Source organism: Rhipicephalus sanguineus, chromosome 9 (assembly GCF_013339695.2).
Source record: "Rhipicephalus sanguineus isolate Rsan-2018 chromosome 9, BIME_Rsan_1.4, whole genome shotgun sequence".
Lineage (NCBI taxonomy): Eukaryota > Metazoa > Arthropoda > Arachnida > Ixodida > Ixodidae > Rhipicephalus > Rhipicephalus sanguineus.
The window spans coordinates 46222290-46248516 of record NC_051184.2 but is presented as its reverse complement, the minus strand read 5'-3'; the positions used below and the strand labels follow the sequence as shown (position 1 = coordinate 46248516).

At 45.3% G+C, this 26227-nt stretch overlaps 1 protein-coding gene across 1 annotated transcript; it reads right to left on the bottom strand.

The window, feature by feature from the left end:
- Positions 1-23693, bottom strand: LOC119405107 (F-box only protein 30). The gene is made up of 9 exons (XM_037671901.2): positions 23475-23693; positions 23002-23185; positions 20335-20652; positions 16584-16922; positions 14539-14789; positions 12678-12791; positions 11028-11136; positions 6435-6599; positions 1-3966 (listed from the first exon to the last, which is right to left on the bottom strand). The coding sequence occupies exons 2-9, from the start codon at positions 23179-23181 to the stop codon at positions 3784-3786; spliced, it is 1659 nt and encodes a 552-aa protein (XP_037527829.1). The 5' UTR covers positions 23182-23185; positions 23475-23693; the 3' UTR covers positions 1-3783.
- Positions 23694-26227: the final 2534 nt, after the last annotated feature.

Genomic DNA, 26227 nt, shown 5'->3' with positions numbered 1-26227 from the left:
CTTAAGAAAATATAGACGCTATTTTCACTAATCTCCGAGATATGTGGACTGGAAGATGCATGATGCAATAGAGAAGTTCTCTCTTACATTGAGCTGAGCACGTATAACCCTAACGCTATGCAAACACAAGCCCTTGTCACATTCAATAAGGCCGTCACTATCTCAAGGTACGTTTCGAAGTCGCAACATCCACGCCCCAGTAAACCAATGCATCGCCAAAAAGCAGCAACTGCACCAGTCTTTTGAAAACTGGCACGGTATGTAGCACGTGAGAATCTGAACTTATGAGAAGTTGTGAAGAGACTAACAACAAGCACATGAAACTGTCAAGTATCGAAAGTTCCAAAGTGGCGCCGAAGCGTGAACTTTAATATAATGAGCGTTAGCATACAAGCAGTACCAGCATAGATGGATTCTGAAATACTGAAATATGTAGAACCACAGTTTGTGGCATCCTGTGACGATGCAATCATGTTGAGCTGACTCACCAGCTTGCACTTATCTGCTAGCACAAGTGCATCAGCAGCAGCAGTCACTGCTAAGGCAATTTTGATTCGTATCTTACTCAAACAGTCATGTGAAGCCAGTGCATTACAGTTAATCAAAGGTGTCACAGGATGGCAACAATAATGCTGTTCCCAAATACAAGCTCCCCCATACCTCTATATTACAAGCACATATACAAATTACCGAATATAACGAATTATAGTATATAATGAAGCAAATCTAAAACAGCATGAACATGTAATGAACATTAGCACTGAAATTTAACTGTGATCATGCTATTTCTTCTCTCATAAGCTAACGCCCCTTACTGTGCATCGATCCAAGAGGCATACTCAACATGCTGCAGCAGTTTTGCCAACATAAAACTTGCACAAACTTCATACTACCTAAACACACAAGTCAGCACTGAGGCCAGCATAATAATCAAGCGGACTGACTGGAATGCGCAAGACGACACCCGCAAACAGGTGTCAAAGCAATTCACTCCTACACACTGAAACCAGCATCTCCTGAAGACTTTCACAACAGCTATCCTCTAGAAAATCACATCCACAAGAATAAAAATTGACTTGCAAGCCATTAGATGGCTTGCATTCAATGTACGTCCCACGAGGAGAAAACAAAAACAGAATAAATAGGCAACAAACATTAAAGGAATATGCACTGCACCACTTAAACACAGGAAAATCTACAACCATTTGATTTCAGACATGTGTGCCACTTATACAACCCGACCCTGACTGGCCAACAAAATATTTTTAAGGGTATAAATGGCGCAAAGAGGAGGGTAATCAGAGGAAGAAATTACAAAAGAAATGCCGTCAAGTCGGAAATAGTTTCATCGCTTGAAATGATCGGACCTGTCCATGAAAAAAATTTATCTTCACATTCAGTAGTAATTCCCAAGCTACAGCTAAAGATTTAGCCACTAGACATAAATAGCATGCTTGGTGAAAATAAAACATTGTTCACCAAAGCACCAAGTCAGCTACGTATGCATGAAAACGAAGTTCTGTGCTTCGTGCGAGAAAATATCAGGAATTATAGCTGGCACCTTTTTAAGTTTTACTCGTTAGCTCAGAGGCTGCCGCGTTAGTCAAAAAGGACTCTTGCTGTGTAGTCATTTTAAGTTTAAAAACGAAAATGTGATATGAGTGTCTTGGCACATGGTAAATGCAGATGATTGGTAAAGACAAGCACTGCACAATACAATTACCCAATGTGCCCTTTGCTACCTACAAAGGCGTCGCTTGCACTTGCCTCGGCAACATGAAAGACCCTGAATTGTGTGGCAGGCATGGAGTGATCAAACACCGAAAATCTCGCAACAAAAATTCACCTGTCATCGCCAAACACCACTGGCGCTGACCATTGGTCGTCCACTCACAGGTACTCAACCGCGGAACATTAACCGCAAGAAAAGCCACAACTACCGAAGCTCACTACGCTTGCACCATTCGTACGTCGTATACTTTGGTGCACGACACGACACTCATGCACTAGATTGCACAACTGACACCACCAAATCCATCTACTACATCCTTACACCAATATGCACTTGTAATAGAGAGCCACACTTTTCTCTTGTCCAACGACAGACCACAACCTGTCCAAGCAAGAACTGCCTGCCCGTAAAGAAAGATTCACAGAATGGATCACACAACTGAATGAGAACACAGAGAATGTGAGGCAGACATTTGGATTGTCACAAAATAAGATATTTCGCCAGGAAAACAATCTTTCACTTGCCCTTTTTTTTTTTCTTGAGCATTTGATAATTTTGAAATTTCCTGCATCCAAAAAGAAAATGCAACAGGAAAATTTAAGGAAAGTTTTGCGCAGAAAGCACAAACTGTGGTACCAACAGTCGTCTCTGAGCACAAACAGTGGTACCAACACAGTCTACATACCATGCTAGCACTTAATTTCGAAACGCAGACGTGTTTCGAAAGATTCGTGCTGCACTGCAAAAATATTTTGATGTCGCGCCGACTACAGCACATCAGAATAAAATTGTAAGCCTGTTCATATTTCCACCTACAATGAGTATAACGTCGCTCTGATACAAACACTGTGGGCAGTGTGAAACAAATTCATTTTTAACTGTTCCTGAAAAGACCAAAACCCCTTCTCTCTCTTTCGCTTTTTGCAGGTCGTTCAGAATTTCTGGAAATTTTGCTTCTCCAGGTCAAGCACTCCAGCACAATGACACGGCATGTACAAAGATACCACACAGGCTAGCTAGCTAGCAGCGTGACTCATGACAGCCAAGTCTTCTCACACTTGGTCCGTGAACCACAAATCAGCTCTTTGATCTGTCATCCTTCCCTACATACCCTAAGCTTCAATGGAAGCAACAGGTCGACAACTTGACTCCCGGCCTCTAAGCGTGCTTCCAACAGCACGCTCTTTAGCATCTCAAAAGCAGAACCAAGCATGCCAAATTATCTACTGCAGTTATTTGACAATTCAGAAGCTGCCACCTCTCCTAGCTCCACCCGAGGCGTTGCGCAAGCAAGCTGCCCCCTACACTACAAGATGAAAGGCGTATTTTGGCGTCTGTCTGCCCCACAACAATAATACGTCATCCAGCTCGCATAATTTCCTTGCATTGTCGCCATGCACTTCACGGTCACGAACAGCGTGCAGCTATAGGTATGACATAACACTCTTCACAGGAAGGCAGTAAGCACACAGTTTTCAAGAAAGGAAACGCAAGCAATCGAGATGACGATTATTGTCGTGCAGCAGAAGACTGCTCCAACCACTCCCATTTGGCTTAGAGTGCCCCTGCTTTCCTTGAGATCATCAAGTGCAACGCCACACTGGCAAACTGCCAGAACCCTTCGCACACTACGCTCTCATTTCCCTCTCGATTTCAAGACGAATGCTACACCCCAAGCACTCACCGAACATCTTCGACTCGCACAAGCAGCACAGCATATCTGCCGCCGTCAAAACCCCATTCCATCCCTGCACCAACGACAGTACTTTACAGTCAAACAGATTGATCTCACCAGGCGCTCGAGGACACTCTTCAAAACATCTCTTCTGAGTAAAATAAACGAGACAACGGGCCACTCCACACACCTGCAGTGTGCAACCCTCCCCTCCAAAAGTAAAAGTAACAGCACCCGATGTCAAGGACCGCTGATCACACTACGTCAGGGAGTATTAGGTTCTGACACCCTTTTTTTCCCCCAAAGAGTTCACCTTTGCCACGCAGGCCGATTAGCAAAGACAAAAAAGAACTGGTGCTGCTCAAGTCGGCAGCGTTTACAAAACGACATGAATCATGGTCTTGGGGCGAGAGTTCCCGATGCCAAAGCAAACGGCCGTAGGCCTCTTCTTGATGTTGGGCTCAAAGTACCTGCACTGCTTCAGGTGATTGGACATGTGCTCCTCGTCCGAAAGCACCCAATCCGTGATTGGACTGAATCCGTTGCTGAAGTACCAGCTCTGAAAAACAGACGACAGGGTAACGATGCTGCCGCATCAGCTCTGCTGCATCAGTAAGCACGGTAAGCCAGAGCACCACCACTCACAAACAATGGAGGCAAGGAGGGGTAATATGTTATGTTGTCCCATGTAAAATATAAAATGTGCGTAACCACCAAAATCACATCCCACATTGTAAAACTGATGTCTTGTCCTTGCGAACAAGTGAACCCTTCCTATTAATCTGTCTTGTTTTTGGCTACGGTCATCTAATTCCTAGCATTCTTTCACTCTAACAGTTCACACGGTCCTTTCGTTTTAGCAGTTCATGTGCAAAACCAAAAAAAAACACAGGCCATCTTAAGGGATCCCTGACAGCGAAATTTTTGCATGTGGCTTTTTTACTGTACTAATTTGTAGCCTTGTGTCCGGTAATGCCAAAATTGAATCGTAAATGCTCTAATGTATCGTACAGTTAATGCTAGTGTCGTTAATTGTGACCAATTTTGGCACCACTTCAAAACGGCTGCCTAAAATCGTAAGAAACTAGCACCCCACAGTGGGGGAGCGCCTGGGACCATTGCGCTCAAGCTTTGGTGACGCTGAACGCGCAGTTTTCAAATCAGGGGACCCGCGCGCAGTGAAGAAAGAAATGATGTGGGTGCTTTGAGCGTGTCCCCCTCAAGAAAAGCATTCCTGGTGTAAGCAGCCAAAACCACCTTGAGGGCAGCCCAACAACAGAGCGAGAGGGACCCCCTGAGGAACAATAGCCCTCGTTGGGTGTCAGTTGTGATTTCACGTGCACCCCGTCAATGTTCTGCGACGTCGACAATACTCGCATTTTTGTGGAACGTCACAAGAGGCCTCTGCCTACGTCATACTGTGGCTATGTCACGAGGTGCTGGAAACTCAGATGAGCTTATTTCAAAACCAAATTAAAATATCTTAAAGGCAACGTTCGTTAGTCATAATCGGTCAGAAATGCCCACGCATGTAGGACTATCAAACGACACAAGCATCTCGAGTTTCCAAATTTTGTGTCAGGGGTCCTTTAAAAAGGAAAAAGAAGTTATCAACGATCGTCACACAAGGGATGCCTCAGGAACAAACAAGAGGCACTTCCTATGCTAGAGTCCGGTACAAATTATTGTACGCCAGTGTCACGGTAATTGGGCATCGGTGACCTTTCCTGAGCTGCAGGCTGAACTAGCACGAATGGAGTCCGAAGTTATGGTGGAAGTTCTGTAATTCGCCCAACCTTTCTGCTGTCTTTATATGTGAAATCTGTGGGACAAGTCAAGGTGCCACAAAGCTGTTCGAATAATGGAGCATGCCCAAATTATCAGTCGACCGCTTTTACCAGGGGCGTAGCCAGGGGGGAGGGGTTGGGGGGGTTCAAACCCCCTTGAAATTTTTCAATTTTGCTTGCGTATATATGCACACACTCATACAAACAAACGCACGAACATACATAAAACATAGTTGAACCCCCCCGAAAAAAATTTCTGGCTACACCCCTGGCTTTTATCTTGCTGACAGACAGTAATTGCTACACGTAACCATAAGCACAGGAAACACAATCAACTGGAACTGTGATAGCAATATAAACAACTTTCTAACATTATAAACAGCAATATAAACAACTTGGGCTGTGTGGCTATAGCAGAAAGTGCGTACTTCAAGTGGCTGGGCACGGTCGCGAGCACTTTACCTCGACACAAATTAGCAGGTAGCTCATGCCTATGTATGTGTTGCGCTCTCCTCGCTCAGTTTGTGCTGAAGCGACAGACAGCACGAAAGTGACTTTGCTCACTTCAGCAGCAGCATTCACTATCTCAACGCGGATTAACAGACAGCTCATACCTTTGTATGTGTTGTGTTCTTCGCTCAGATTGCGTTGAGGCTACCGACAGCTTGGTCACTTTGCTCGCTTCAGCAGCAGCATTCACTATCTCGACGCGGATTAGCAGACAGCTCATACCTTTGTACATGTTGTGTTCTCCTCGCTCAGTTTGCGTTGAAGCGATAGACAGCACGAAGGTCACTTCGTTCACTTCAACAGCAGCATTCACTATCTTGACGCGGATTAGCAGGCAGCTCATACCTTTGTACGTGTTGCGTTCTCCACGCTTAGTTTGAGTTGAAGTGATAGACAGCACGAAGGTCACTTTGCTCGCTCCAGCAGCATTTTGTCGAGCTACGCCTGACCGGATGCTAAGGGAGTTAGTTGTTAGCCTTACTATGCATGGAATTCTAGTTTGCTGCTATCGTAATCATTGCTTCACCCTTGCAGCAAAACTGTGTCATTTTTTTTTACCTGTGTGCTTAACAGAAGCCTAAAATATACAAAACTAAATGCAGAGGCCCCGGATTTAAGTTTTTTGAAACCCATTTAGTGAGCATGAAGTTGTCTTTAGTGCCTCCTTTGAGCATTATGTGTGGTATGCACTACACCTTCCAAAGCACCAGTCGCACAGAGACGAGCTTACCTCTGAGCGGACATTCCAGCAACGTTTTCCTAGCCTCTCCCATTTCAACACCACCATTCCACGGCTGGTCAGGAGTGAACAAGAGACATCCCTCAAACGCTTCGAGACGAGAGAGAGGTTATTCAAGCTGAAAGCATCCAGAAAGCCAGCTATGAACTGCAGAATCTGAAACAGAAAATGCACTTCAAGCAAAACCTGTTTGGATACAACATGCAGCAAGACACTATCACAGCCATCACAATAAGGTCATCACTGTATTCTGATTCTGATCACCGAGAAGCCAGCCCCAAGGAATAAAAAATTCAGAAATAAATTGTTAGGTTAGATGCCCCAAAACTGCACAGTAGGTTATGAGGGATGCCATAGTGGAGGACTCTGGATAAATTTCAACCACCTGGCGTTCTTAAATGTACGCCTAATGCAAGATACACAAGAAACGCTTGTCTTCTGCCTAAAGAAGAGTGCGGTTGCCACGGCCAAACCCACAATCTTGTTTTGCTACGCAACATTATATCCAATGAGCTACTACAATGTGTGGGAAAGCAGACTAGTTGCCTGAATCAGCAGAAGCAGATTATAGCTAGCTTCATTTCTACTGAGAAGGAAAATAAAAGAGGTTTTTAGGTTACTAGACATGGCAGTGTTAGACAGTTTGCTTTGAATGTTTGAAATTTGGCAATGTTAGACAGCTGCATTTTGAAATCTGCACCCCTCATCTTTCTAATAGACTTTCTGTAGAGCGATTCAACGCTGCTTTGAAGAGCATATACGTTAGAACCTCATTGACACGTGTTAAAAAAATGCGGAAAATAAACGTACCATCCGAGGAAACATACAATCCCAATCCAGTAAAAATTGAGGCTGACAAGCTCATATAGAGGCGTAAGGACAAAAAACATTTATTTCTCAAAAAACAGGGTAATTTTCTGCTGCTGCCTCTCGCCCTTGGACAAGAACAGTTCCTTCTGAACAAACTGTAGACGCTCGTCCGCATTTTCATTGTTTTTGGTGCCAAAGAAGTTTTTAAAGCATCCAGTTCAGCAAGGGCATCGGTGACGGTAGCCGGCGCAAGCTTTCATTCTCACCACTGTCTTCAGGTGCCTCGTCCCCCCCCTCCTTCGCTGCCTCACCCCCCACCACCTCAGCAACAATCTTGGCTAAACTTTGCTGCTCGCAAGTCGGGACATTGTTGGCAATTGAGACGAACTCGGCGAAGGGCACATCTGCGCCAGAGGAAAGGAACTCCTCATCCATGTCGTCGTTGCTGTCAGACGCGCACAACACGGGGTCGTCTTCGCAGCGCTCCGTATTCCCTGCTGTAAGCTGATGCTAAAAGCCGCACTCCCTGAAACAGTTGTTAACCATTTCACTTGTCACACTCTCCCAAGAAGTGTAAGTAGTGTATAGCGTCGAGAAGTGACAATTTCCCAGGGTCATCGCCATGTGACATGCAAGCAAGAAAGCGTCGCAAAACACACTTGCAATACAAATGTTTCATGTTTTTCGAGAGGCTGCAAGTGGCTAGTGGTGTTGGCAGGTAGAAACACCACACGAAGGTTGCGAAGGTGTGACGCGCCCTTCGGATGGGCAGTGCAGTTGTCCAAAAACAGCAAACCACTGCGTCCCTTGCATCCGAGTCATCCGTCAAGGTAACAGAGGAAGTATTAAAAACGTTTGCAAGTCATCCATGCCTTCGTGTTGTTCTTGTTGATACAAGCAGACAAGCGATGTTCCGCAGGCATGTCGGGTTTTTGGCCTTCCCAATCATCCCTGGCTTCATCATGTCACTGCCGTCTTCGTTGCAACAAAGCAACACAGTTACTCAGTCTTTGCTGACCTTTCCACTGTGGCAGGACTCTCCCTTCATGCTCAATGACTTGCTAGGTTGAACTTGAAAAAAAAGACCAAGCTCATTTGCGTTGTAAACGTCGCGTGGATCATAAGAAATAATTATGGAGGGGGGGGGGGGCAGTGATAACCACTTATAGACGTCGACTAGATTCACACTTGCTGCCTCCCCGTTCACATGTCGGTAGGCGATGCCATGCCTAGCTCAAAAGTGACTTGTCCAGGCGGTGAAGTCGTCAATGCCTAAAACATCGGCAATTCCAAGTGCTTTCTCCTTAAGCATGCTGCCGTCAAAGTTAACTGCGGAGGCCCCTGCTTAAACCACTACAATAGTGCCTCTTCCAGCTCCCCATGATGAGCTCCATGAGCTTGCTTTGTTGCGCCGCTGAATACCAAGGCGTTCATCTCGATCTCTTTCCGCTTTGACACCACAGTATTCACAGCAGACGCTGGCAGTCCAAGTTCATTCGCTATGTCGATTCGCTTCCGAAGCAACCGCTAGGATATTCAGCTTCTCCTTAATCAACAAAGGCTTGCACGTCTTCAACGGCATGCTAAATGCAGTTATTTCGAATTGCGCACTACTGAGCAATGTGCAGCCCCACACAGGGCCTGGCCTGCCTGATATCCCAAGATTTTTTTCTCCTTGAAGTAGCGACAGTTGCGGCAATCACTGAGGCCCCACAGACGAATCTCATTGGGTGACGCTTGCTTCCGGTAGAGATCACCGGCCCACAGAATTGCAGACATGCTCTGGTGAAACAGCGGGTCATGCATCCACCACTCACTAATGACGGGTGAAATAGCAAGGGGAGATAGGCGTGTTGCATTCGCATTTTGTCCGTTAAAAGGTGTGTAGCTAACGTACTTAAATGTGCGTGGCTTTGTAAATCTTCTAGGTTAGGAAGAACATGGCAGCAGAAACCAGCTGCACATGAGAGGGAGGTCGGGAGAGGAGGCAGATGTAGCAAAAGTGAGAAGTCTAGGAATTTAAGGCCTGCCCAGCCCACGCGCTGGGAGAAAAGCGTAGAGGCATTGCTACAACTACGTGGTGCAACACGTTGTGTAGCGGCGGCAGCATGTGCGTCTTGTGGCGAAGCGTGGCGGATCGGAGGTGTCCGACAGCATCCATTCTTTGCGCCACACTGTTAGCTCCGCAGTGTTCTCCCGTCTGTTGTAGCCATGGAGTCTGAACAAAAGTGTGTGGGACGGTCACATTTCCACGTACCGTGCTACGGATGAAGGCTTTGCAGTGCTCAGAGAAATTGTGAAGGTACCAGTTCAGAAAGAAACCACTGTGCTACAGAAAATACAAAGACATTTTTTGAAAGCCAGTTGAAGACTTTGACGGCTTGGATGGTTCGATGTGTGGTTGAGAGAGCTGAGTCAATGACTGAGAGGGTGATTGGATCGATCCATTCGAAAAAGACATGGAGGGGACGATAGAGTAATTCGGAGAAGACGTGGAGGGGACAGCTAAGCACAGCAGAGAAACCACCGTCACCACACGGCAGCAGTCTGCCACTTAGTGCTTCAAAGCACCCGAGAGCGGCTTTTTCTGCACACCTAAATGAGAATTTTTGGCTGAGGAACATATTACACGACCACAGTTTGCCGCAATGCCAAACGTTGCTGTCGAATAATCGTATTTTCCGGGGACATATTAAGCGGAACATATTGACACATAGCTCTATTGCGGTGTTTCTAGTTTTCGCGATTTTGAGCGCAGGAGTCGGGAAATTGTACTAAGCGGGAACATATCAACAAGGTTCTACTGTATAGGCTGTTCGTCAGCAATTGACAACAATCAAAGTTCAGTGGGTATGTTTCTTTTGCCTATTCCTATGTCTTCATGTCCTCCTGCCATAAGCTATCATAACTAATCACTTAGCCCAAAGTACGTCCTAAGCTATTGAAAAGTTGTGATTCACTGGCTATGGGCGAATGAAAGACCGTGAAGCACACCATGAAAGGATACAGAACAAATGATGATCCAAGATGCCTCAACAGCAACGGAAGTCAAGATCACATCAACTGGCACAGAGCTACGCAGTTGTAGAAAAAAATGTCTCAGAGCTGTTTGTTTGCTTGCAGGCAATGAGTATTTGTAGAAATTGTTCTATAACATTTAGACGAGTTGTGAACTGCATTTAGCACAAAGAAGGCAAGGACAAACAATGCTGAGAAGAGTTTGATACCTGTTTGTGACCATACATTTCGTAAAAAAAAAGTAAACAGGTCACGCAGTCACCATACCTACTGCCAATCAAGGGTGCCTACTGGGCGAATATTTTTTCGGAAAAAAAAGGTGTACACTAACACTGCAATGATTCATTGTCGGCTAAAATTATTGCATTGTAATAAGGTTGCTTTGTGAATATGAGCCTTAAGCTAGTTTTGCAATTACGAAAAGGGTCTATTAGATCCTTTTCATAATTGTAAGGCTAGCTTTCCTGCAATGCAGTTAGCCCAACTAATAACGGTTAGTCGCTTCTGCAAACAGCCGGTTCAAGCACAGTTTGCTTGCACTACGACGTGGCAAATGTAGACTCAGCTCTCTTGATATAAACACGTATAATAGACAAGCCCCAGCATGTGCAACTAGGACGTTGTCTCCACTTGAAGGCACGATAGCTGCCACCATTAGTTGGGTGAATATGCAGCGCGGGGAAGCACACTTGTGGATTATGAAAAGGGCCTATTGGTCTCGCACGAAAAGATGCCAGTTGCCCATCCAGGTCTTACTTCAAAAGGCAAGTCCGACAACGTTTTGCCACTGGACTTTGTGGCACCACCAGTTTCATTGCAAGCACCACTAGTGTGCAAGTGTCCATTGGCCAGGCAAGGCCGTGCCCTGCAAGAACAACATCGCCACACATTAAAACAACACAGGTGTGCATATACGCTCGTAACATAAATGTCTAAATTTGAGAAATACTAGGTGTGAAAAGAAATGCACTAAAATGTAAACTTTCTGTTCTTATCACGCAGTTAAACCTTGCTGAACCACAGCTAGTGACACTTAAGACTGTATAGGTAGGTTAAGATGCTCAAGAGCTTTTACAGAACCAGTTAATTTACACTAGAGTACTCCCATTGCCTTCAATAGGCATTACAGTGAGGTGAATTGCATAAAAGAAAAAATATAATACAGGTTACATAGAATAAAACACCACAACATGATCTGTTCTATACTATTACATCATGAAACTACCACACAAACACAGTGTTTGAGGTTATATTGACAATATCATATGGTAACTGACCCAGACTCGAATTGTATTAAGGAAAGAAGACTTACTAAACCCATTAATATGGCACAAAGTTTATTTAACTTTGAGTTCACCATCAACTCTCACAGCCAGGCACATATGAATACTACTTCATGCGAGGCTAGACCATAATGTTAGTCAGATGGCCATGACACAGGTGAAATTATAGTGCTATAGCCTTTCCAGCCCTATTACATGTCATTTACTTGAAAAACTGCCACTGCTGTTGTTATCTGTGTTTGTTGTGTTGCACTGATTTGTGTCAGGTATACATAACATAGGGCTTCTTTCAATCAGTGTTTTCAACGTTTTCAAGCACTATTTCCCACTAAGATCATGCAATGTGACAAGCAAACGCCAGCTTAATTCTCACAACGATTCCCTGCAAAGCACTTTTGTGCAACAGTGAAAGATTCCAACTCGTGAAATTCCAACTCGAGCGGTCCAGAACTTTGACCGATAGAGCATTCGAGCAGTCCGTATCAGCCAGTAGAAACCACCGTTAGATGTTAGACTGCCACTCCTTTGGCTGCCCCACCAGCATTATAAGAAACAGAAACAGTGGTCCCTCAGCATTACTGCCAAGGCGCATAGAACACATGAAAGAGGTGCTGTGGGTTGACTCCTCCCCAAGGACGCCATTTTGAAAAGGAAGCCGCGTGCCCGAATCATTAGATTCAGCATTACAAGAGTACAGGAATGTGTTATGCTCTTTATGTACTGTTCCACATGAACAAATGTCCAGTAAATGAAAGGTACCTGTGGTCATGTTAATGTTCTCTTCAATTCCCTATCTTCAGTACTGTTTCCTGGCCAGTTACACACAGACTCCAGCCACCACCACTTTTTTTACGAATACTACACGCTTCTGCTTTGTGCAAAACCAGAGCTCCTGCCATCACAGATGAGCTTTTTCACAAAGCTTAGACAACCAGCAGCAGGGGTTGTCCCACATTACAATGCGAAATTGCGGTTATATGGAAAGCGTGGTTACACACACCACTCCAGCTGCTTTCTGAGGTAGGATGTTTCTGGATAAGAATTGTTTCAATTCTAAATAAAGAACTGCTTGACACTGCACTGGTCAGTGAATGTGAGTGAGTGTTGCCTAAAGGTTACTCACCCCTCATGTGCATCGCCCTTTCCATTTGGCTTCGCCTTTTCAACTGATGACTGTAAGGCAGCTTTCAGAACCTCACTGCCGTTCGTGGAAGTGCCACTCGGTCTTTTGGAGCAGCTTTTGGAACGAAACAAATTATTGCAGTTTGGAGCATAAACCTGGCCTTTTGAGCAGGGATTTATTGCACCGAGGAAAACTACACTGTGCATGCAATTAGAGAAAACATTACTATAACTATTAAGGGTATGCAGTACGGCGTGTTGGTACAGTTCCATACTGTTTTCAGCACACGGAAAGGAACAGCAAAAAAGACAAGACAGGACAAAGTTTCATTATGAAACTATAACTATAAATCTGTGTGCATTAAAAAAAATAATAACATTCGTGCTAATTCACGTTACACTCGTATCCCAGTTACCTCTTATCTAGCCTACCCCCCCCCCTTCCTTTGTTCATAATAAAGTATATTTTTCTAACTTAATTGTTCTTAGAAGCGAGCTCCTGCTTTCCTTAGCTTCAATGTCTACTGGTTTCACATGATTCCTGCCAAATTCAAGTGGCTTGGTTCCTTGTAACATTCCTTTACCTATGATTATAATCTTCTGAAACTTGTACTGTGGGGCTTTACGTGCCAGAATTACAACATGACCTACCTTGAGGCATGCCGCAGTGGGGACTTCAGTCTAAGTTTGTCTGTCTGGAGTTCCTTAGCATGTGCCTAAACCTAAGTACATTGGGTTTTTTTTTTTTTTTGCATGTCCTCCCCCCTCACCATGAAATAAATGCAGTCGCCATCGCCAGCTAAATGCCATAGCCACTAAGTTACCATGGAGGATAAACCTCTGAAATTGTGACTGCAGTCACACCTCGCAAATGTCAGCCAATCTTGGAACGTACAACTCCTAGTTTTTCAGAACAGAAAGCATTGTTGCTGCATACATCTAAGAAGGCCATAAAGTTGGCTCTTAATCCTACTGTGCCTGTGGTTACTGGAAGCTGCAAAACTCACATTATTAGTAAGATGCAAATGAAAGAAGGAAATTTAAGGGCTCGTTTTTCTTTGTTAGACGCAACCTTGATGAAAATCAACAGACAAGGAAGGTATAGGGGATGTTATTTGTAGTCTTTTAACTGTATTGTAGTAATTATGGTATAAATTTGAAGAAATTAGAGTGGACGAAAAGACAACTTGCTGCCTGCAGGGACTGAAGATACAACCTTCGAATAACACGTCCGATGCTCTACGAAATGAGCTACACGGTCGTCTTCCCATACACTTTAGTAAGAAGCAGTTTCTCTTCAAGGTCCCTAAACCACCCAGAGGTCAAAATTAAATTGTGGTGTTGCAGTTCTGCACGAGTCTTCAACAAACATGCAGCCGCAAGAATTTTTCAAAACGGTGCCTTATTAGCAGAGCTACACATGTTGAATGATCCAAAAGCACTCGCATCGCTCTTTCCTTCACTAAGCTCTGTTCGTTGGCTAGTCTCTCCTCCTGGGCGAGTGCACGTACCTCTGAACAGACAAACAGATTATTTTTGCGGATGACATGACCAGACTCGAATGCTGATGTCACGGCCAACTCCGGGTATTGCCGAAAGTCCCAGAGAGGAGAAGGAATTGTTTCTTTGAATTTGTGACGCGCTTGCGGCTCATAGCGCTGCCGCACTTGGTGTTATTCATCACGATGGCATTCTGAATTCGATGCGCGCGTTTGCTTGAAATGTTAAAGAATTATCGGAGGCGGCTTAGGGGCTCTTCAAAGGCTGACCCGCGTGGCAGCATTTCTCACGCTACTGGCATGTGGCAGTAGCAACCTGCACACCCGCGAATTCGAACTGCCGTTCGCTGCTATTCAACTCACCTTTCACCTGCATCACCATTTTCACTTGGCCTTGCGCCGTCGACCGCTGATGTAAAAGAAAGTCCAAAGCTCTCCAGCACTTCACTGAAAACGAGTTGAGATCCTGGCAATATCGGGTGAAACATCCTCCTTGAGTAGGTGCAGCCATACTGTGCCAATGGACATCGGTGCTCGAGCCAGCCGTTGAGGCCACAGTGTATGTCCCTGTGGACATTCTGATAATGCCAAGCGTATTCGTCTCGACGAAAGACCTGAAATTCATAACGGTTTTTATTTGTGTGCGAAAATTTGAAGGTAAAGTAACAATAAGAACATAGGATTTGCGGTAAACTTGCGTTTCTCTTAAGAACGTGGGACAGGGGTAAAACACGTTCTTCCCACGTTCTTCAGAGGAGCGCAAGTAACTGTACCACGAATTCCTACAGATTAGCACAAACTAGTACACTACCAAGTCATTGTATTTAACTTTCTCAAAAGCGAATTACGAATTTTCTAAGCAGGTTCTATGCTTTGTGTCAAGGGAGTGAGCATTATCCCAGAAGCAGCCCGTCATCAAGGCTACTTTCTGCTATGCGAGACCACTGTTCTGATAAACTTCAGCGCCGAGAATGCCCTCTCCAGGCTAGAGTGCGACTGGCTCACGAAAGTCCACTTGCGTTAATATAAACAGCTCTGGTTACCACTCTTCTCGTTTTTCGCAAAATTTCAACATCTTTACTTTGGAATCCCCGCATAAGATAGATGCTAGCGCTAAACCCCGAGATATGTATTACTGCTCACGTTGCATGACCTCGGTCGTTCTGAATCGCCAAGTTCTCCCGTGAACCGAAAACCGATAAAAAATATTTCGGTTTCATTCCGGAACAAAATAATAGATAACGTTTCGGTTATGTTTTTGTTCCGATCAAAAATATCGATTTTTTTTTTCGTTCCGCTCAGACGCACTGGTTGCAAATTGCGTGATCCCCCCAAAAATGCACTGCCGAGGCCAGAACATCAGCCTTTGCACTCCTGCAGAAGTCCATAAGAAAGGTGCCCACTCTTTCCGTTGAAAAGGTCTGCTAGGAGAGAGTGCTGACAGGCATCGTGACAGACAACACAAACTCGTGACGCAGGTGGCGGTTTCCTGTTCACACAAAAACCAAAGGTGCGTTTCGCATGCAGTGGCACTACATGCACTTTAAAATTGATTTTAAATAAGTTCTAGCCTATATTATCTACCGATATTTCGTAAATGATGCGTGTGCGTCAATGCAAATCTATCCCACAAGTTATCTTGCCTTCAAAATTTTGTGTCAGTACTCCTTTAAGGACTAGCAGCCTGTTTGGACAACATTTCTTATTCATGGCTTGTACAGTTTAATAGGCCAAGGTTTAGTGGATTTTACACAGCCTGAGACAACAAACCAAACCTTACCTCTATGAATGTGTAATACCTTGCAAAACGGTGAGTTTCCTTTGCCCCAGAGTGCTGATCAAATTATGAGGATTTCTAAGAAGATGGGCCATTGAAGTGGTAAGGAAAGAGACGTGGCTAGGAAAGACTTGCAGCTAACATTCATTGAAGCCGGCCAACTAACTTTTATTGAACATAATCTTGATGAATAGGGAATGATGTGATAACTTTTACTTCCACAGCCATCTGTTGTCTAGGTACAACAGGAAAATTGTTACCTCTCTTCAGTCACTTTCTACACGGCTCAAGATCACTGACATTTTGCAAGTTACAAATTGCAACAGTTGTGATTTCATAATAAGTAAGTCAACCAGTCTCGATTGCTGGAACTTGCAAATGAACGAACCAGACTTGGCACATGCATGCATTAAAGCTTCCAGAAATATTCTGCTCCAATAAAACTTTGTTGCAAGCGGGCGCCTTTTCCTGCAAGCATCAATCCTTTCTGCACTACTCGCAATGATCTTTGTACGGATGTCCCACTAGCTAGCCTAGTTATTCACGCTCCTGAATAAGAGAAAGTGACTGGAATATAATGAAAAATGGTGCACGCAGTTCCTAATCGCTGTAAAGTCAGTGTGACACCCACCTGGGAGCAAGAAAACGTGTACACCGTGTCCGGCTTCACCTGGTACCGCGTCAGGAACTCAACACACAGTTCAGTGTTCAGGTCAAGATCGTGCCTCCAAGCATAGCGTGCACCAGCCAATCGCATGCTCTTGTGTTCCTCTTCAATGTGCTTTTTCTTGGCTTCCTTGAGGCGCTGTATCTCGGCATCCGTGATGGCGGACGACAGGTCAGACTTCTTTCCCTCTTGCATGTTGATGTACCCATTCAACAAACTCGCGATTGGGACACCGCCGTAACTGCCACTACTGCAGCGGCCGTTGTACGGGTAACGATGGCTGCCAGTAGACCCAATGTCTACCTGCAACAAAAGGAAATTTCAATTAAAATTTGGGATCCCTTACCCTATCGGGAAAATGGGAGCAAGCGAGGCTTGGCACGTGCGTGTCTGACGCAATACTTTTCTTTCTTTCCATCGCTTTGAGCAATGCTTCTTCCGAACCTTTTTCCTTCCTACACGCCGGGATTTGGACCTTCACTCACTCACTTAGCAGCACAACAGTTCAGTTGCTACAGGCAGCAACGACGGTCATGTGTTCATATCCAGGCAACAACGAAACGTGGCAACGTGAAATGACAAGTCGCTTCAATAGCATATCACATTGTCATATCAGAAATGGCTCATCGCCGACAAGTCCACGATCGACAGAGCGTCAATTATTGGAAAACGGCACGTACAGATACGTGTGTGACCAGCATATCTTTGAGGACTGCAATTCTGCTGTACACTTGCTGCGTACTATGCCATCCCCGCCACCAAAATATGCAACTTCAAACAAGCTTCACTTGAAAACTAAGACTTATGCTATGCGGTTTTACTAGCCAAAACTATGATATGATTATGAGGCACAACAGAGTGGGGGATTCCCGATATTAAGTTTTACCCACAGCTGTTTGTTAATGTGCCCCTAAATCTGGGTGCATAGTTGTGTGCCTCGCCCCCATCGAAGTGCAACCACCATGGCTCAGAATCAAACTGGCGACGTTGAGCTTGGCACAACACCGTAACCGCCACGCTACTGTGTCAAGTTGGGAATTTCAGCGCCACCTGAAGACTCCTTTAAAGGGGCCCTCCAACACTATTCAACCCCCCATTTTTTACTTGAGGGTTGCGTAGACTGATGGCTGGGGATAATTTTAGCACAGGTCTAAGCACCGATATCAAATTATTTAGTATTTTAATCACGCGCTGAAGTTGCTACATCGCTGCTGACCGCGTCAGCACGTAGTGGCGCTTGCCAGAACTGTTGCGGGCGGAAATGACGAAGACGAGCGCTGGCCTATGATTGGATAAATGTAACGTTAGAAGTAATAACGTCGTTGCACCAAAGTTGAGATTACTATACCGTTTCGTTTTTCTTTTCTGTGCTTTTTCAAGGAACTCCAAATAGCCGCCGTCGCAACAAAAAATATCACTACAATCACAAAGTACGACAGAGGCGCTGGTTGCCATTTTGCCTCTGGTTTTTAGATGTGAAGCATCTTATAGCGGAGTTGAATCCGGTGGTGGTGGTGTGCGGCATGACCACCCTTACTGCACATGCGCGTACCCTCTCCACTTCCACTATCCCCTCCCCTCTCCCTCCCGCTCTCCACATACCTTCTCCCCTTCCCTTTCCCTCTCCCCCTTCCCTTTCCCCCTCTCCCTTCTGCTCTCCCCTACCGCTCTCCACTTCCCCTCTCCCCTCACCCTCTCCCCTTCTCTTTCCCCCTCTGCCTTCCCCTCTTCCCTCCCCCCTCACCACTTCCCCTCTCCCCTTTCCCCCTCACCACTCCCCCTCTGAGACGCGGGCTCTACATGCCGAAACACTGCTTCGCATCGCCTCATGGTCCCCTTTAGCGGGAGATGGTGTGATTTTTTTTTGTTTTTTTGCCTGCGCCGGTCAGATGTCCATATGAAACGCTTGTCCATCTTCCTTCTTTTTGCGTCTGTACGTTTGCGAGCTGCCTCTTTCCTCATGTGCGCTAGGCTCATGATTGTTGTTGAAACGGTGCAAGTAATCCTCTTCGTTGAATTGTCGCTGCACACTTGTAATTCGTCGGGCTGCTCACTGAACAACCCGCGTGGGGGCGACCGTGTTTAACCGCCCATGCCGCTCCACAAATTCCCTTCTCAGAACGAGAGGAGGGAATGACATGGAATGTCGTTGTAAAGAACAGCAGACAAAGCCTCGCCAGCCTCGCTTCGAAGCAGTAGCGCCCACTCAAGTTCTGACAAGTCAGGTTTCAGGAACCACATTTGTTTCTATGGCAACGACGTCAACAAAATGTTGGAAAGGAGAAGCAACAATGGTGTGCGAGCTTCCCCTACGTAAGAGCTTTCAGCCCATTTCATTGGAGCTCCATCCGACGTCACAGCAGAGTGTGAAATGTGGTCACGTGACCCCGCGAAAATCGAGTTGAGGGTAGGCATTTTTTTCTCTTGTATTTTGAATTTTCTAAATTGAATAACTTTGTACTGCGTGCCGCCATCGCTGCCGTTCTTACTGCACTAGTTCGTCCGTACTTCAGTCTACGCAATCCACGAGTAAAGAATGGGGGGTTGAAGAGTGTTAGATGGCCCCTTCAAGAACAGCTGCATTGTAATAACGAGGAAGAAATTGACTTATTTGTGAAATAGGAAAACGAGGTCGTCTAGACACCACATGCTTTCATTGAAATGCATGTACTTTTTTCCCTTGGTATAATGAAGTAGTTCCATGCAGTACACTCAAACCTCATTATAACAAAGTCACATCTGCCATGAAAATAACTTCGTTATATCCGAAAGTTCGTTATAAACGTTTATTTGTACCACTGTATCTATTACAAGACTATTCTTCATTTACTTTGTTATAACCGATAATTCGTTATATCCGTGTTCATTACATCAAGGTTTGAGTGTAGTTTCAGTGCAACAAAGTTTGGGCCAATACAAAAAGAAAATTTAGCAAATTTGGACAGACATTGTTTCTTTAAGAAAACTACAACATTGTCTACATATCCAAAAACAGCGAGGTAGATCTCACTAAAGTTTAAGAGTTAGTTCTTTGCTGGCAGGTGTGAAAAAATGTTTCAAATGAAGGAAGCATACTTGCTAGAAACATACTTATGCGGGACAGTGATAAGCGCATCAATGACACTTGATACACTTATCAGTGTTGGTGTTTGCCCCCAACCATCATGCAAGATTCCAAGCTATCCGCATTAGGTCCGAAAATATTGCAATTAAGACCTTTTAAAAGATGCTAAGATAAATTATCAGAATGGTAACATAAATTAACAACATAAAATGTAGTGGAACAGGAGGCTACAGGAACATGCACAGCCATTAGTGTAACAAAATACTAGAACCTCGGTGCAACAAAGTTCGCAATGTAATGAAGTTTCTTTTATGACATGTACTACACCATTATATGAAGGTTTAACTGTATGGTCCCTTCCGCCTCTCAGGCTAGGGCCAGCTATACCACAGGGAAGTGTTTTCTTAGTGCAAAACACTAAGTATATGTCGAGGCTGACATAGCATAGCGTGTGTCCTATGAGCAGGAGTTTGCCGGTCCATTACGTGAAGGAGAGTTTAGTCAGCAAAATGAAAAGCCACATAGATGCAAAATAGGCGCCTCGTTCCATCGTTTCCCTTCTTTTGTTCAAAAATCCATCGAGGCATACGTAGAGTCAGGCATGTTCCACGAATACCATTTGCATTTTAAAGGCAGCCGCGGCACGCTTACAGGCGGTGCGGCCACTGGCACGGCGGTGCCATCCTTGCTTTTCTTCGGGATTGGCTTTGGACGACGGATGTCCTTGTCCGTGAGGCTCCGCAGGTCCCGCATGGCTAGAGCAAAGTCCAGCTGGAGCCTTCCTGACTGATCAGCACACTGCCGATGGACGTACTGTGGGTCGCGCATAGTTATGCTGCGACGCCAACCCCACCGGTTCCACTCGGCCGTACAGAACACGAGGCTCGCGGGGCAGTGCTGCAGGTGGCTGCCGAGCTGGTTTCGGAGCATCCATGCCGGGCAGCCATTGACGGCGTTGGCACATGGCACCTGCAGCAAGGTAAGAGACGGTGACATTATGAATGAAGTTTTTAAATAAAGGCCCCAAAAGTATGGGACCCTGAAGCACTTTGCGTGTGCCGGCTCTTGGTCAAGCAGGAGGTAAGAGTTTTCAAATAGGGTTTTACGCTCAATGTTTGCGTCTTGCGCCTGCAGCACCATGGTGGCCAGAAAGGCAAACTACGTTGCATAATAATTAAAAGTTGGCATAGAAAATTACCTCTGGTATGCATATTCTTTAAAACTTTTTTTTTGTAAGGTGTAGTGGTAATGAATTCGCTAGTAACATCCATCAATTCGGTGAGTCCCCATTCTTGCCATCATCAGCCAAGGCAATCCAACTTATAGCCACCCTAGCTGCATTTAGCCTATGAGCTCTCAAATCAACAAATGATCTTAAAAACATGGGCTATATGACAGCCAATCTTTGTTGTATGCATGAGACATGAGAAAGCAACAGCCTATGCCACCATTTTTTAATTCATAATGTCAGCCATTGCACAGAAATCGCGTCAGTTTGGTCTTGGCCAAGAGCCATCGCTTCAATGGGTGCCGCCATGTTTATCTGGTGCAAAGCTTTTGGGTCCGGCTTTGGGGCTCCCGCTAAATTCGAGAAATAGCGTCTCCAACGAAAAACCTAAATGCTGTTTGGGTCTCGCACATGCGCTGTGGCCTTAACGTTATTTCTTTGGGGCACCTATTCGAAAATTCCCTAACGGCTCCAAGACTACCAACCATATGAAGTTTATTGGGGCAATCCCGAATGTTGAGTAAATGTCCAAAGTCCCCCTTCACACTTAACTCCAGTATGTTTGCTAGCACTCCTGTTCAAGCACTTGTACTTACATCTACCCACTTGACCCAAATATTCATTGAATTCTTTGCCTTTCGCATCTTTCTTTTCTCACTCCTGCCTGCGCAAACACCCGCACATATGGAATAAGCATGCAGGAGCGTGCTCACAGATGAATTCACCAGTATACTTGACAACAGCTTTATTTTAGCACTAAAGATGAACACTTGAGCTCGGCTCTCATTCCTATGTGTTTGTCTTTTCTAGAGCTAAAATCAAGATGTCGTCAAGTATTCACTAACTTGCCCAGCAACGAGTACTTATTCACCAAGGAGGTATTCACATGGGATCATCCACAGGGAGCACTAGCGCGGCAGTCACCATAGCCGTGGTCATGCGCGCGGTCATCGCTGTAAGGTGCTTGGCTGCGCGTGTTGTTTTAATACCATTTCTCATGACATCAGACTGTCATATACCGGATCGATGCATGACCACGGCTATGTTAGATGAATGTAGGCACTCGCTGGCTCTGCCTGATGGGCCGAGCCCAGTGAATACCTTCTATATGCACATTGCCACTCTATACTTCAAAATTCTTAACAAAATCCTGCAGATGCAACACCAAAAACGTTGGGGTTGATGAGAGGGAAGAGGGGGATGGCAAACACTCAAGATTCTCCCTGAGCACATGGCTTTGTAGAATGCTTATGCTTGTTATTGAAGGTAATTTACAGCAGGCACAGCCCACAAACAACAAGTTTTGGTACGGCATAGTGTGACAAGCAGTGTTTTGTTCTTAAATCAGAGTAAATTTTTTCGGAAAATCTGCTGTGACCTACTTTTTGCCAATTCAGGAACTTGTCTGAACAAACTAGTTCGAAGCATCTTGCAAGCATTCACAATTGGAAGGCTTCCAGAGGTTTAAAGGCCAAACATTTCTGACAATTTTAAATGAGTTGAATGTTTGACAAGTTGGTGTTTAATAGCGCACAATTTTATTTTTCGTAAAACTTCACTAACATTCACAAACACATAGAAAAAAATTTTCATCGATAAAATTAGGAGGCTTGGCAGCTACATGGAGGAGAATCAATTTGAAGGTCTGAAAACAGCTTTTTTTTCTTTTTCTTTCTCCTTCAGAAGCTTTATAGACCCATCCTGAAATTACAGCTGTGCTCAAAACCTACACACCTTTATTACTCAGAATGTGATTCAGGGAACTTTTATGAAGATGAGACTGCTGTCAAGTGGTTTGTGTCAGCCGATTTACGTAAATGACATAAGGCATAACAAAACGAAACTCCGCGGTTTCATGTACTGCAGGCCAAATTCCCGTAATATTCCATGGAATTGGCAGTTACATTTCCTTCGGGCATCACATGCATAGCTGCCAAATGGTTCTTTATTGATCACAGCAGTGCGCAATCAATGCCGCGCGAAAATGACAGCGCTGACTGCGCTAGCTTAGAGTAAACGCAGTGACAACGTACAGGCCAATCAACAAGCAAAATAACAATAATAATAATGACACACGACGCTTTCCTCACCTTGACATTGGCACAGAGCAGCTGATGCTCGTCGCCTTTGCAGGCATGGAAGCTGGCACCGCATTCAAGCTTGCAGTGCACGATTTGGCAGCTGATTCGTTTCTCCAGGCGCGCCGAACATTTGGCAACGTTCACGCAGTTCAGGCAGTGGGGATGTATGGGATCTTCTTCCGCTGCCATAGACCTGCGACAGAACGGTTCCCCAAACGTCGCTCACAAAGGCCAGAGCGAGCGCTGACGTTTCAACAATGAAAACACCGTAGCGATGCCGCGCGTAGGCGCGACATACTGCAGAGCGGGGTAACGACCCGACCAGTGGTCACTGTTTTAACCTGATGTCGTTTGACCTAGCACCTCAAATTGGACCGTACCCGCTAAACTTAATATTCGAGAGATGTCAACAACTGCAGGCATCAGAGCGCAATGCCCGCAATGATGGGGTTACCCAAACAATGGGGATTCGGATTACAAACCTTTTTTTCGGACAAAAGTGCCTCCCGGCCGACACTGGATGCAAGACCGCGTTCAGAAGTTCAACCTGAGCGTTAGTGGTAAACCGGAGCGAATTAATTGCATCGCAAGCCGACAACAAGCACCGGGGGGTAGACGTTTGACAAAGGGATTAGAAGATTAAAACGATTAAAACACCACACACACAGCTGATGGCTCAGTGTTGCTAGGCGCGAGATCGACGTTGCCGCTAGACTAAGTGAAGATAGCGCTTGGAAATTGTGGAAAACGCGAGGCTGGGAGTGCTGAAAGGAGCTTATATTTAGTAGCTCACCGGCTCAGCGAGATTTTGGGGGGGGTTATTTTAAGACGCGCGACGTGGGTGGGTCCAGGTATGAGCCAGATATGAGCGACGCGACGTTTGCGTTGCCCATAGTTACGTTGACGCCTGTTGACGTTTGCCTATGCGGACATTTCAATATTGGCGCGACTTTTGAAGCGCCGACTTTTCGAGGATCATAACTGCGCTGTAAATGTGGGTTTTGTGCCCCATATACGCGTTGTGTAAACGTTCGCGGGGAAGCTTTTAAAACCACGTAGATATTTTGTTAGAGATTTAGTCTGTTGTTCAAAAGCGACGTCAAACGCTGTGAGAATTGCCTGTCCGGATGCGGTTACCATGGCCTCGCTGAAGTGAGCTAGCAGCTCACTTTAGTCTTGCCTGCACCAACATTTCTAAATACAATCTACGGACGTTGCCCTACACTGCACACGCTCTCTTAAGTAACGATCACGTGTTAGAACGATGCTTTTTTTTTTTTTTTTAACCTTCGTCCGGGTTGCGTCATGCTCTCATACAAGTTCTCCTTCCTACATGAGGGCCATTTTTTGTTTTTTTAGTATGCCCTACGGCATAAGTTAAATAAAAATGGTCACGTATCGAGGCAGAAAGGAAGGGAGAAGATCTTTCAACACTTCATGAGCTTCGCCAACAGGGGCGTAGGCCCCTGTCTACACCACTGTTCGCCATCAAAGAATAGCATTATCATTTTTAAATTATATTTCGCACGTTTGCAATTATAATTGAAATAAAGGAAATACATGTGAAAACGAAAATTGATTACCAATATGCTTCAAATAAGGAATTTTTAAAATAGGAAGGTACTTGGCCGATGCCTCCTCGCAGGCACGTGTCACACGTAGAGTGGACGTAAAAAAAATTTGGCAGATCCCACGTACCGTGGGAGTCGATGTTATGCGAAGCATGCGGCGGGAAGGTTACTGTGGCGTAATTTTTTTTACTGAGCGAAGCCCTACGAAAAGACGCTAAAGATTTGTAGGAATTTTATACGCACACATATATGTTGAAGAGCCGCATATGTGTTGTAAACCAGTTGTTTACAGTGCAACGTGTATTACCAACGGCAACGTGTATTACAAACACCAGAAGCGGTAAGCTGTAGGAAGTGCTTATACTTGTCCGTTATCGTGGAGAAAGCGCGCACATTTCACGAACCCGTGTGCATGTGTGGAAGGGGTTCCTAACAGTTCTTCGACAAGGTCACCATCACCGTGATCCGAGAGCACAAGCAGCTGGTCATGATTTGTTATCGGATCCGGTCGCGATCGCGGTGGCGAGGGGTACTTGTGTAGTGAAGTATGAGTTATAGTACAGCTGTTAGAAATCGTGGATGCCGCGGTAATCTCGTCGACAAATTGTCTGTCTATAGAGCCGGCGACATGTCGGAATCTGAAGTCACCCATCGCGTTGGAGAGGTTTAGGCCATTGAGGCTGGTAGGCCTGGATAGGGCTACGTAGACCAACATCAGTGGATGGCGCTTGTTCTATTCTTAGACTACCTGGGCGTATGTGACCTACGTAGCCTAGTCTACAAAGCGGCTGTCAATCAATATGGCATCATCCTCGATCAGCATGAGGCCATCACCCAGCCTCGTAAGAAATGGACACTGCGTCGTTCTGGCGGACTAAGTGAACATTACGCTGCGATAATGTGAATATCATACGCAACCTAATGTATTCCCCCGGGGTCGAGCAATATGCTTCACTATAGCTTGCTAAATCATATGAATACAAATGCAATGTTTATTAGACTGCTATAAAAGCGGAGCCAACACTGGAATTATGGACGGTAATCTGATATGACGCCAGTATTGTAGGACTATATATGTAGTATTTATTGCTTTCTTGTAAAATTACATACCCAGCACCACAACCACAACTGACATTGCACCGCCATTACGCCTGCATAGGCTGTTTTTTCAAAACCAGTTTGTAGACCTGGCGTGGCTTTGTGGTGGAATACGTGATTGCCACGCAGAATGCTTGGGTTCGATTCCTGCTGGGATCCTGATTTTTATTCTTTGCATTCGTCGGGTCAGCGCTGCCGATGTCGGTTTTTCTTAACGCTCTCGCATTTAAATTACCAATGTCTGTTCTCGCCGTTCCTGGGTCATATAAACTGTCATTCACCTGTGGCGCATACCCGTACTCCGCGGCCGGTGGTAAACGGGTATGTGCCACACGTGCCTGGAGGAAAGGGTTTGACGACGTACGCGACAGGATTTTCACGTTATTCATGTCATGACCACACAGTCGTATTCGTCAAGTCATCTTACCATCCCATGCCAATTTTGGTCAACATCAAGTTAAGGAGGCGATCATGAGAGCACCCAGGCGTAGGCGGCTAGATAGATAGATAGATAGATAGATAGATACGTAGATAGAAACGCTCAAAGTGCCAGAGGTTCGCTAAGA

Excerpts from the sequence above, each read along its gene's own strand:
- LOC119405107 (XM_037671901.2), bottom strand. The coding sequence starts at position 23,181 with ATGGCAGCGGAAGAAGATCCCATACATCCCCACTGCCTGAACTGCGTG. Across the intron at positions 20,653-23,001 it reads TGCTCTGTGCCAATGTCAAG|GTGCCATGTGCCAACGCCGT; the intron begins GTGAGGAAAGCG and ends ACCTTGCTGCAG. Across the intron at positions 14,790-16,583 it reads ACACGTTTTCTTGCTCCCAG|GTCTTTCGTCGAGACGAATA; the intron begins GTGGGTGTCACA and ends TATGAATTTCAG.